This window comes from Anabrus simplex, chromosome 2, assembly GCF_040414725.1.
Source record: "Anabrus simplex isolate iqAnaSimp1 chromosome 2, ASM4041472v1, whole genome shotgun sequence".
Taxonomy (NCBI): domain Eukaryota; kingdom Metazoa; phylum Arthropoda; class Insecta; order Orthoptera; family Tettigoniidae; genus Anabrus; species Anabrus simplex.
Genome location: NC_090266.1, coordinates 1,109,761,311 through 1,109,773,514, shown reverse-complemented (window position 1 = coordinate 1,109,773,514; position 12,204 = coordinate 1,109,761,311). Strand labels below are relative to the sequence as shown.

The 12,204-nt window shown below is 41.2% G+C and overlaps 1 protein-coding gene across 3 annotated transcripts in view; it reads left to right on the top strand.

Annotated features, from left to right (window-relative positions):
- Nucleotides 1-12,204, top strand: part of LOC136863320 (patched domain-containing protein 3) — a 171,751-nt gene that overhangs the window by 40,952 nt on the left and 118,595 nt on the right. For all 3 annotated transcript variants that reach the window (XM_068225908.1, XM_067139708.2, XM_067139705.2), the window contains exon 2: nt 1,347-1,743. In XM_068225908.1, coding sequence (XP_068082009.1) covers nt 1,347-1,743 — 397 coding nt within the window. The remainder of the gene's footprint in view (nt 1-1,346; nt 1,744-12,204) is intronic.

Here is a 12,204-nt window from a genome sequence, read left to right as displayed (position 1 = left end):
AGAGGGGCAGAAAACCCCATTCATGCCCAGGAGCACTTGCTCCAAATTACACAGTAAGGCCTCCTTGAGGCGCGCAGAAAACAAAATTTTCAAGAAAGAGCAACTTGCTCTCAAAATTTAGGCCTGTCAAAGGCCACACCTAATTCCACCTTCAAGCTGTCCTCTAAGGACATATACACAGGGGTAAAATACTCAACCTACTGAGGTCTATTAAGTGAGAAAAAGGTTAATTACATGACCTCTAAAATAACAATTTGAGAGGAAGCGATCTGCACTCCTAATGCATTTGTTTTAAAACCTAATCTGGCTCTAGGCCACTAATGCAAGGGCTAATCCCATACTACAGAGGTGACTTTAGAAAAGAACAATTTACTTTACATTAAGGAAGAATCGGTTGTGAGAAATGAGTTCACCTCAAAACAATATGAGTGGGAGCTCGAGAGGGTTAAGCACTCTCTATCCCAATATGTAGCTTTAAAAGATAATAGATGCTAAGAGTAGTTACATTTTAGGAAAAGGTTACATGGTGGAAACGCTTCGGACCCGCCCCGAGAGTTAAACTGCTGAGCTAGCAAGAAAAGAAGTTATTAAATGGCCATTACCTGGTTGTTGAGCTGCTGCCCGAAGAAAGGGGCGCTTCCCGCCCCCTGCTATGTACTTTACGCACTGAAAGATGGTACTGAAGTGGCGCAGAGACCCTAAAATCAGCAGTTTATATACTCTCGCAGAAAGTTCGAGGCGTTTTTGGAATGAGAACACCCTCCCACAAGGATTTTATTGGTTCACCAAGAAAACCCCTACACAATACGAGGAAGAAACATATTATTGGTGGAAAATTAATTCGAGAAATTCAGGATTGGCTAAATTCAAAACAAGGGGAAAGAAAGGGGTATACAGCGACTTAAACGATAACAGAAAGAAATTTAACAAGAAACAAACTTTTGAAATAAAAATTTCTCCAAAAAACAGTTCTTTCACTTCGCACTAGGGTGCACCATTGTAGTTTTTCAGTAGTGTCCTCTAGAAGAGAAAGTTCACACTTTTTACTACAGGTAAAACAAAAATACATCAAAAATGGCCCAGTTCAAAAACTCCAAAATTTCCAAGTAGTGACATCTTCTGAGAAACTTGAAAATTAATACCGTAGATAAAGTTCAGACTTCCTCCAGCAGAGGAGTTTCAACTGGCGCAAATTTTAAATAAGCGGCGTGGAGGTGTACCGCCCGGTACAATTATTATTATTATTATTATTATTATTATTATTATTATTATTATTATTATTATTATTATTATTATTATTATTGGAAGTGAATGGAATTGTGATGTGTGTGACTTCCATGTTCCAGGTCGTTTCGGCAGAGTGATCGTTATCCCGAAGCACGGGAAGGACATGCTACGTCGGGAGATCTGGGAAGAGCTCAGGTTACTCGACCAGATCATTCAGAATGTAACTGTCCAGTGGGAGGATGAAGAAACGTTCACGTATCAAGACGTGTGTGCTCGATGGATCGACCAGTGTTTCCACAACGATATCCTCAACTTGGACTACGTGATAGATGAAGTGGAGAACAAAACTCTCAATCTCACCTTTCCCATCATGTTCAACCCCGTGACGTGGGACGCTCACACCTTCCCAGTCTTCTTCGGCGGGACTGTCGTCAGTGATGACGACATCATCATCGAGGTTCCGTCCGTGCAGCTGGTCTACTTCGTAACAGCCGACACGAAGCGTCAGGATGCTCGGTGAGTGAACCTTCTCTGCTCATATCGAATCAATGAAATCCCGAGCTATGCGTAGCCTAGTCATTCTTTACAGTTCATCTGAAATTAATTATATTAACGCCTTCAAATGTCTTGTTACGTTGTTATTGTCGTGAACATTACTGTTCATGCTTAATATTGTTGTTTATCCCGATTGTTACCACATTATACTTGCTTAAATTCGTTACGTTAATAGTGTAAAATGGCCCTCCATCCGCTGTATCTAATAAATAAATAAATAAATAAATAAATAAATAAATAAATAAATAAATAAGAAACAATCTAATAGTTGCGAGTTAATTGAAGCACTGAAGCATCACCAGCGCTTATGTCGACTGCGAAATGTGTCCGTAAATTACTCGTTATTTTTCCGCAATCATCATCATCATCATCAACAACATCTTTCCCCTTATACAGCTCCTACCGGGTCGGGTATTTTTGGCACTTCCCCATCTTCCTCTTTCCTTCCGCGATCTTGTCGCAGTTTAAATTTCGTCTTCTTATGCTGCTCTTCACTGATTCAATCCACCTTGTTCTAGGTCTTCCTCTTGCTCTCTTGCCCTCGCACTTTGTCTGCAGCATCTGTCTTGGAATTCTATTCTCCTCCATCCCCTTTACAAGTTCAAACCACCTTAGTTTATTCTTTTCAGCTCTCTCATTTAGCTTTCCTATCCCAACTTCCTTCCTAACATCTTCATTTCTCACTTTGTCTTTCCTGTCATACTTCCTAGGAATTTCATCTCACTGGCTTGATTTCTACTCTCTTGTCTGCTAGTCAAAGTAATAGAAATGCGTCATTTGGAAGTTCGCGAGGAGCATGAACAACTTGTGGTACCTTGAGAGGAATATGCTCGTCTTCGTAGCTCAGGCGTCTGGAGAAATTGTCTTTCACATACAAGGACGCAAGTTTAAATTTAATAACTTCAGTGCCGTCGCAGGTCTTATGCCGTTTTTATAACACGCAGTATTTTGCTGTGATGGGAAGACTTACAGTTACATGAGAAATACTGTACTCAGTTACAGTTACAAATTACTTTTCTACTAAAATTACAATTACTTCACAGAACGCGAGTCTTGAGGAAATAGTGACTTGAAGGGATTAGTTGGGTTTGTAACGCAGGGTTTTAGAGTACCAACATCTGATTCATGCTGTAGTTATCTGTTTTCAAGCAGGCTATACCAAGCAAAAGTTCGTCCATGTCGGTTAAAGGCATCAGTGGTTAGAGTCAATAGAGTTTTTGCACTCATGTTCCTCATTGGGTAAAAACCTATTGCGGTATATCTTTAGTGTCTGAACTTTTCATTACTAAGTTTACCATAATTGTGTGAGATGCTGCTATGCCATATGCCAACATAACCAGGGCCATTAATTGAGTCAGACAGAGCTCGATAGCGGCAGTCGCTTAAGTGCAGCCAGTATCCAGTATTCGGGAGATAGTAGGTTCGAACCCCACTATCGGCAGCCCTAAAGATGGTTTTCCGTGGTTTCTCATTTTCACACCAGGCAAATGCTGGGGCTGTACCTTAATTAAGGCCACGGCCGCTTCCTTCCCACTCCTAGACCTTTCCTATCCCATCGTCGCCATAAGACCTATCTTTGTCGGTGCGACGTAAAGCAACTACAAAAAAAATGATTGAGTCAGCATAATAATTTCGGGTGTACTTTCCTTTCATTGGGTGCTGAACATTAGAAATTGTCACCACTTCGCATCTAAGGCAACAAGTTAGTTTTCATAGTTCTCATGAGAGTGAACAAATTGAGGATTTCATACATTAATTTCTTCTTCTTCTTCTTCTTCTTCTTCTTGCGTTCCGGCCTTTTAAGGACCACGTTACAATTTCAATTGTTCCTCCTTAGTTGTTCTTTCCTTTTCTTCCAGTATTCTTTCATTGTTTCACTATTTTTTTTTCCTGTCTTCAGTCCACTTTGTGGCTGTTTTCTTTTCCTTCCTCCCTTTGAATCCTTCCATTTGTAAGACTTTCTTCCTAAAAATCTTTCTTTCCAATACATACATTAATTTATTTTTAAACATTCAAAATGATGTTATAAAGATCATGTTAACAGTTTTATTACGTATTTCAATCTACCCAATTTAAGAAATAACGTTATTTGACTAATATAAATTTCAAAATAATCAACTTTTTTTCTCTGTCCATCTATTATAGTGGGATGTATATTATTCTAGTTTTTTTATGTATGATGTAGAGTTGTTCGCGAAGCATTTTCATGCGTGCTACAGTAATTTTCTCAACGTTGCTACATTTATCATATTGAATTACCGCCCTTGGTGTAATAAGTACGTGATATTTTCGTGTTAGCCAGTACCAGCAGTCCGGCTACTTCGACCGCCACGTTTTTTAATGTTACTCTCTGAATATTGGAGACAGTCTTGGCGCGAATCACACAATCATTGTAGTCCGGGTTGAGGGGACAAATGCGACTCGATAGAACACCTGATATTTTTGCACGCCAGCTCGCAAGAAATCTCCTTTCATAACGTCTCGAAGTGCAGATTAGTTGTTTCGTCAGAAAATGTGGTATAGTACTCGACATTATCCAAAATGCAGTACTGTGCAGGCCTCGTTATTTTCTCCTGGTAAATATGGCAGGCACGTTACGCCACGCGTATTGGAACGTGCCACAATGCTTCTCTGGCAACGTGCTCAAATTTCCATTACCAGAGTAAGTGGTCATTCTGATCATATCCTTTGTTTATGAACTCGCCTTGGTTCAGCTGCAGCAGTTTATTGCGCTTTTATGGTATCAAAAACTGTAAACATTGCCGAGTACCTCAGAGTTCATTTTTTATTAGAATTACCATTCATTTCAATCAGGATGGCTGCATAGCGCTCCTTTTTTGTGCGTAAGATTGTGAGTCGATTCCTGGTAGAATGAAGGGAACTGAGACTACAATCCGACAGTTAAGGCACAGGCATGTGAAAATTAAAACCACGGTCTTAAGATCTTCCGAAGTCTCTCGCAACTTGGCTACGGTCACATTAACTTAACATTTCCGTATCATTCAATATTCCGTAATAAAACATAACTTCAGAAGATACAGTAGCCTACAACTAGTACATGAAAGAGAGAACAGGCATTGTTACCGTCAATATCGATCGCCAGTTGTTCTTTTCATACCGTACCATGTATTTGATAACTAGATTATCACCTTTTGTCGAAAGTTGGCTGGTTCATTTCCATCTTCCAAAACAATTACAGAGATGTTTCCTCCCATTTACCGTGGAAGAAAGTACACACATCGAAGAATTCCTGACACTTCACAAGAAGAAAAACGAGGAAGAGACAGAGGTACTATATGAGCATTGCTTGTTGCCCAACAAAACAACAATTAAGAGCCTCTACAACAGTACAGCTTACTGATGCACTCCTGTCCACTAGTTCATCAAGGTTATGCTGGTCCAAATTGTTGGTAGGTTGTGACGTCCCAGGCTTGCTCGATAGGGTTCATGTTCGGGTAAAACGGTGGCCACTCTGTTCGAACGATATCGTGACGACGAAAGAAGTCGTTAACGAGAAATGCATGATAGATGCGCGCATTGTCATCCATTAAAACAAAATCTCCTCCAAAATGCTAGTGGTGCGGAGCTATCTCTGTATAGTATTGTCGTGACATTGTCCTGCATGACTAGGAATTACATACGTTACCCTCCACAATGCCACCTCAAAACATCAGGGAAACCAGCAAGCACCTTGCCGCACGTGCTGTACAGTGTGTCTGACAAGGAAACATCGGCAATGGGTTAGTCGCCGATCGCGATGAAACTTGGAAAACACATTGAGGTACACGTAAAAATGATGTTGGCATCAATTTTGGGTGCCAACGGGGCCTAAATGTTGCGACATTTCAAATTCCGCGCGATCAGCGATGAATACCTGCTGGCCAATGCTAAGGTGGCACACTGCGTACTTGGAGACACGCCTCTGCACCTCCTCCCCACCCCGCTCCAATTGGTTCGCCACCGCACGTTTCCCTTCTCCCCGCGCTTGCCGGCTGCGGTGGCGAACCAATTGGAGCGGGGCGGGGAGGAGGTGCAGAGGCGTGTCTCCAAGTACGCAGTGTGCCAGCTTAGCTTTGGCCAGCAGGTATTCATCGCTGATCGCGTGGAATTTGAAATGTCGCAACTTTTAGGCCCCGTAGTTAACGCCCAAATGAATGTTGGCACCCAAAATTGATGCCGACATCGTTTTTACGTGTACCTCCATGTGTTTTCCAAGTTTAATCGCGATCGGCGACTTACCCATTGCCGATGTTCCCTTGTGAGATGTAAATTGTCTCCATACACGTTGCCGACAATAGTCAGGAACAAGGCCTATGCGACACTCACCGGTGAAAAGGACTTTATACCAGTTCTGAAAAGACCCTTCAGCATTATGTTGAGTCAATCTGTATCGCGCCCCATTATACCTAGCGGCAGTAACCGTCCCTAATACTGCAATGGCGGAAAAAAAATCCTTTCGTACGATTGTTAAAGATTAAATGGGAGGACAGTCCTACATACGGTCATATTTACCATGTAGGTGGAGTTGTGTATCTAGGTGTATGAAGCACGATGGTTTATCATGTAGTAGGTGGAGTTGTGTATCTAGGTGTATGGAGCACGATGGTTTATCATGTACAGTAGGTGGAGTGTACAGTATATCACTGCGTAAGTTGGAACGATGAGGAGAAAGTATGCACTTTAATGAAGAACATTTATTTTCCTTATTTAATATTCTTTGTTTTTAGTGTTTTATTTTCGATTCGACTCGGTACGGCTAGGCTCACTAGTGTGACCTATGCTCGTGAACTTTTACTCTGGAATCTCTCTCTTCGTAAGTTATTCTCATGTATGAATTTAATCACCGATAAAGTATTTATTTACGATTATATTTTCCCGCAGTATTTAACGGCAATGTAACACTGGGTATTAGCCTAATATACCGGTATTGAATGTATTTAACCAGTAATGAAATGACGTATGGCTTTTAGTGCCGGAAGTGCCCGAGGACAAGTTTGGCTCGCCAAGTGCAGGTCTTTTGATGTGACTCCCGTAGGCGACCTGCGCGTCGTGATGAGGATGAAATGATGATGAAGACGACACATACACCCAGTCCCCGTGCCAACGGAATTAACCAATTATGGTTAAAATTCCCGACCCTGCCGGGAATCGAACCCGGGACCCCTGTGGCCAAAGGCCAGCACGCTAGTCATTTAGCCATGGAGCCGGACTGTTTTACCAGTAATAATAGCGGTTTCGACAATTCGTTTACATAAGGGTACGGGTATTTTGTAATACCGGTATTCTGTCCAAACCAAAATTGATGATGATGATGACGATGATGCTTGTTTAAAGGGGCCTAACATCTAGACCATCGGCCCCAAACCAAAATTATTCCGGTATAGGGTCTCTGCTCGTAAACATAAAAAAGGTGTAAGGTAACTTAGGGAGAACCCGACATGAGGGAGAACTCGACAATTTTAAGCTTAGCGCCTCTGGCAACCACAGTACTGCACAGGTCAAACTTGCAACTACATTTACTGGAGCCGTATGGTTTTGTGCTCATGTTCACCCTGTTAGCTGAAGATTATCACTATAAATACAAGGCATATGAACAATTGAAGGTGAGTAAGTAAGTGATATGTGATTTAAAAGTAACTTGCTATAATATGATGAGTAGGTTGTGTAACGAAATAGGTAGATATGCGATAATTTTAAGATAATGTTTTAGGTTAGGCGCACTAAGCAAGTTTCGGAGAAGCGGTCATGCCATTTCCAAATCGCCAAACCTTCAGCTTGGTAAGTGTTGCGAACTCTTGCCTGCCAATGAAACTCGGGGAGATCCAGACACGACAAGCTGGGAGATCTCGACACTGTCGATATATCCCTGAATCTCTAAACCGGGATACATTTTTGGGGACATGGTTTAATGGTGCGTTAATTTTACAGTTCAGTAGGAGTAATAACTTATGACAATGTAGTGTATTAGGATATGTATAATATTTTTGTAATGCGATATTTTTATAATAATGTTTGTAGTGTTAAATTAAACTCAAATTACGAAGGTTGGAGACTGATGATAAAGTAGAAGTTTCGCATTAATAGTTTTGCATCCAAATGGTTGTAGGTGAAGGATGCCACGGAAATATGTGTACAAAGGTCTGCTTGGACGATGGAGTGCAGAAGATATAGCTGCTGCTATTAAGGACGTGAAAGAAAATGGAACTACTTTAGCAACAGCTGCGAAGTATTTCAGTATTCCAAGGAATACACTCTGATCCAGAATACCATCTGGTATATCTACCAATAGAAAACTGGAAAAAGGAGCAACAATTGACAAAGCTATGGAGGACCAGTTAGTCAACCATCTTTATCATCTCGATTCTAAAGAGTTTGGGCGAACAGTGACCGACTTACGAGAACTGGCTTTTAGGTTCACTCAGAGGAATGGTGTTAAGAAGCATATTTAAAATCCAAAAGGCAATAGTTGTATATGACTGGGTTTTTCAAGAGCCTGGTAATATTTTGAATGTCAATGAAACTGGTGTTCAGCTCATATTTAAGGCAGGGAAGATTATCAGTGAAAAAGGAAAGTAAAACGTGTTTCACAGCACCACGGCAGAAAAGGGATCTACGGTAACAGTAATGGTGTGTGGTAATGCTATTGAATATGCTATCCCACCCTTTGTTATAATGAAAGGGGTAAGGCAAAGTTACACTCAAAAGGAATGCCCAGTGGATCAGTTGTTAAAATGTCCGAATCATTATTCCTTGATCACCTAAACCGTTACAAACCTCAGGGCAGGATTCGGTTCATAATCGACGGACACTCAACGCACTGCAAAGATCCGGATGTGCTTGATAAGGCATAAGCTGTATGAATAGGGATGTGTTGCTTCGCCCCCCCCCCTTATCCGCCACGGTGACTTCGCAGGATTATCTGGAAAATTTAAAGAATAGGAAACGCGAAATGAAAAGAATCCTTCAAATCGAAGGACAACAACGAGAACTCGGCGTGCGCAACGGGGAAGCTAGTTTCTCAAGCAGTCTTCTTTGATCTGTGAATTACTGCGCAGTATGTGACGACAATCGTAATGAGGCATGGGTCCAATGCAGTGGGGAATGCAGGAATTGGTTTCACGAGATGTGTGTGGAAAATGGAAACGATGAGCAGTTTATAAGTACCCATTATGTACAATAGTTGCGTAACTATTCGGAGGTCCTACCTAGTGTCAGGTTCTCCCTAAGTGCGGGAGAAGTGGACATTATTGCATCCTTTATTTATTTGATAATTTAACATGTTATGAAACGTTATTTTTTGCCATAAATAATAGAAAACATAAACTAACTGTGTACAAAATCACCTGGGAAATAATTGAAATATTTTAAAAATAAAGCATGATCAAAATTACAGGTTTTTGCTTAGCGTGTCGAGATATCCTTAAACTACTATATCAGAAATGGCTCCAAACAAGGAGAGATTCAGACGTGGAATTGTATGTGTTGGAAAGAAACAGAGTGAAACTAATAATTGTACAATGCAAGAAGAATTGGTGGGAAGATTTCGAAAATAACCTGGAAAGGCTAGGTCAGGTGGCAGGGAAAGCTTTCTGGACAGTAATACTTAATCTTAGAAAGGGAGAGGTCCGCCTCTGTGGTGTAGTGGTCGGTGTGATTAGCTGCCACCCCCGAAAGCCTGGGTTCGATTTCCGGCTTTGCCATGAAATTTGAAAATTAGTACAAGGACTGGAACGGGGTCCACTCAGTCTCGGGAGGACAACTGAATAATATAGGCGGGGGTTCGATTACCACCTCAGCCATTCTTGAAGTGGTTTTCCGTAGTTTCACACTTCTTCCTTAGGAAAATATCGTGATGGTACCTAACCACGGCCGCTTCCCTCCCTCTTCCTTGTCTGTCCCTCCCTATCTTCCCATCACCCACAAGGTCCCTGTTCAGCATAGCAGGTGCGGCCGCCTGGGCGAGGACCCAGCTTCATTCCCGACCAACTGTCTCACGTTCCACAATACTGCCCTTGAGGCGGTCCGAGGGAAAAGGCAACCCTGGACGGTAAATGTTTAGGGTAAATCAAGTAAACAAAACCTACTGCCACCAACTTGGACGTACGAAGAGCTAAATTGGAGTTGTGCAGTTTTCAGCCCCTGCCTAATGAATGTTCAACGACGAGTTAGCCTGATGTCAGTGTTATGCTCCCAAGTAGTCTGTGAGCTGAGGAAATTCTTCTGCCATCACATCGTGATGGGGTGGACTCGGCCCTGTTTTGTCAACCCTATGTTGAGGGAAGTATTCAGTATTGCTTGTTTCTATGAGTTCATGAAGAGGAGTGTGCTGAGACGAACATAAATACCCAATCCGCGAGCCTGAGGAATTAACCATTCACGCTAAAAATGCTCGAGTCGGCCATGAATCGAACACACAATCACTCACAGCCGAAGCGGAAAACAAATTGGACCTCGCGCTGTGGTGTGTGTAGCTTAGCTGATAGTGTCGCACACGATCAACGAACTGAGAATTCCACCAATTAATATCACCACGCGCAGTGTCTACTTTCTTCTCAACAAGAATTCAAAAAACTTCACATTCTGCACAACAATCAACCATGCAGCCCATCAACACGGCTTGGTTACTCAATACACCAACCGCCAAATTCTCCGCTTAAGCTGATACAGTGTTTAGTCGACTCTTCTTCCAGAGAGTTCAACTACACATTTTGTTACTCAGACATTGTACATACCTGTATATGTTTATATATGTGTCAGTTTACTTTGTGTTCATTCTTATTGCCGTAGCACTCGGTCCACAACCGTTATGTTCCACCAGGACCTACTGAATTCCATGAGTCTAGAATTTTAACAACACAGAGCACCTTATTTGTACTTTTGTTCCAGAATTCTTTGCATGTATAATGTACTTGTATTAATTATTACTCACCTACCGGTACATCACAAATAATATTTCATTTTGATTTGAACATTTCAACCACACTTCATATTGTAAAATTATATTTTTCATAAGACTCTTACTGCTAGAAAACATGTTTTAGGATTTCGCCATATATTTTGTGTATGTTTTATTATGGCTGATGATGACTAGTCCCACGTAATGTAAATACTGTAAATACAACTTCGTATTGAATAGGTGGAAAACCCTACTGTGCATTATTTATATAGAGTTTGATTGGTAATCAGTGTGGGTTTGATTGGCAATCATCCTATGTGAGTTGTAGGAAGAGCAATGAGCAATCTTCCATCAGATTTGACCAGCAAATTCATGCCGATTAAGCACTGATTCTCCAATCAGTGCTTGCAGTCTATAAACTCAAGGATGCTTTTGTTTCATTAAATACATCTGATCAAACGTTTTAATAATAAATAAATTCAAGTTCGTGTAGAAAGTGCGATTTGGGTGACGTACTACTTTGCTTTCCGCAGTCATTATTCTCACATATAACCTCAATCTTGAACATGGAACTAGTTCATTTATATCAATCAAATTTTGAAATAAATAATCTCTGGCATATTAATATTCATGTAAACCCAGTGTTAGGGGCAAAAGATCTTCATAGGTCGACGCCCCGAACAAATAGCATTTAAAAAGTCAGAGTTTTTGAAATTAACAAGCCAAGCCATCCGCAGTGTTGTTGTTTACTCTTTTGTAATTTTGCCCATACAGCATCCGTTTCTTTAATTTTCAATTATATGCAAATATCCCTCAACTATACTAAGTAAAGGGGCTCTATCATTCAATGAAAAATATGGCCCTCTCACTTTCTTAGTGGGGATATCACTCATATTGTCGAAAATTAATTAAATCAAACGAAAGCCTCAAAATCCGCTCTTTTTTTTTTACTTTTCTCAAACACGACCAGGATCAGCTGTTCCCTGATTCACTGCGACTTTGATGTCTTTGCTAGACACCAAGGAGGATAAAATAGAGACCATCCTTAACGAATAAACACGGCAGTGGTCACTAATTGCGCTGTTGCCAGATTTATTTCCTTCTCAGATCTTCAATTAGTAAATTGGAGAAAGTTGACCGGGGTTTAGGTTTTCTGCAACGCACTCTGGAATTAAAGCTGATTGGCAGTTAGCTGATCTTCCATTAAGGACTGAAGGACCTTACTGCAACCGGGCATTAAACTCTGATAGGGTTAATGATATTGATTTCACCGTTTAAAATATGGAGTTAATAATGTTATTGTTTTCACGTTTCACTAACTACTTCTTGACGGTTTTCGGAGACTCCGAGATGCCGGAATTTTGTCCCGCAGGAGTTGTTTTACGTGCCAGTAAATCTACGGACACGAGACTGACGTATTTGAGTACCTTCAAATACCACTGCACTGAGTCAGGTTCGAACCTGCCAAGTTGGGTTCAGAAGGCATGCGCCACTCAGCCCAGCCAATTTTGGAATCACCTGTCTCT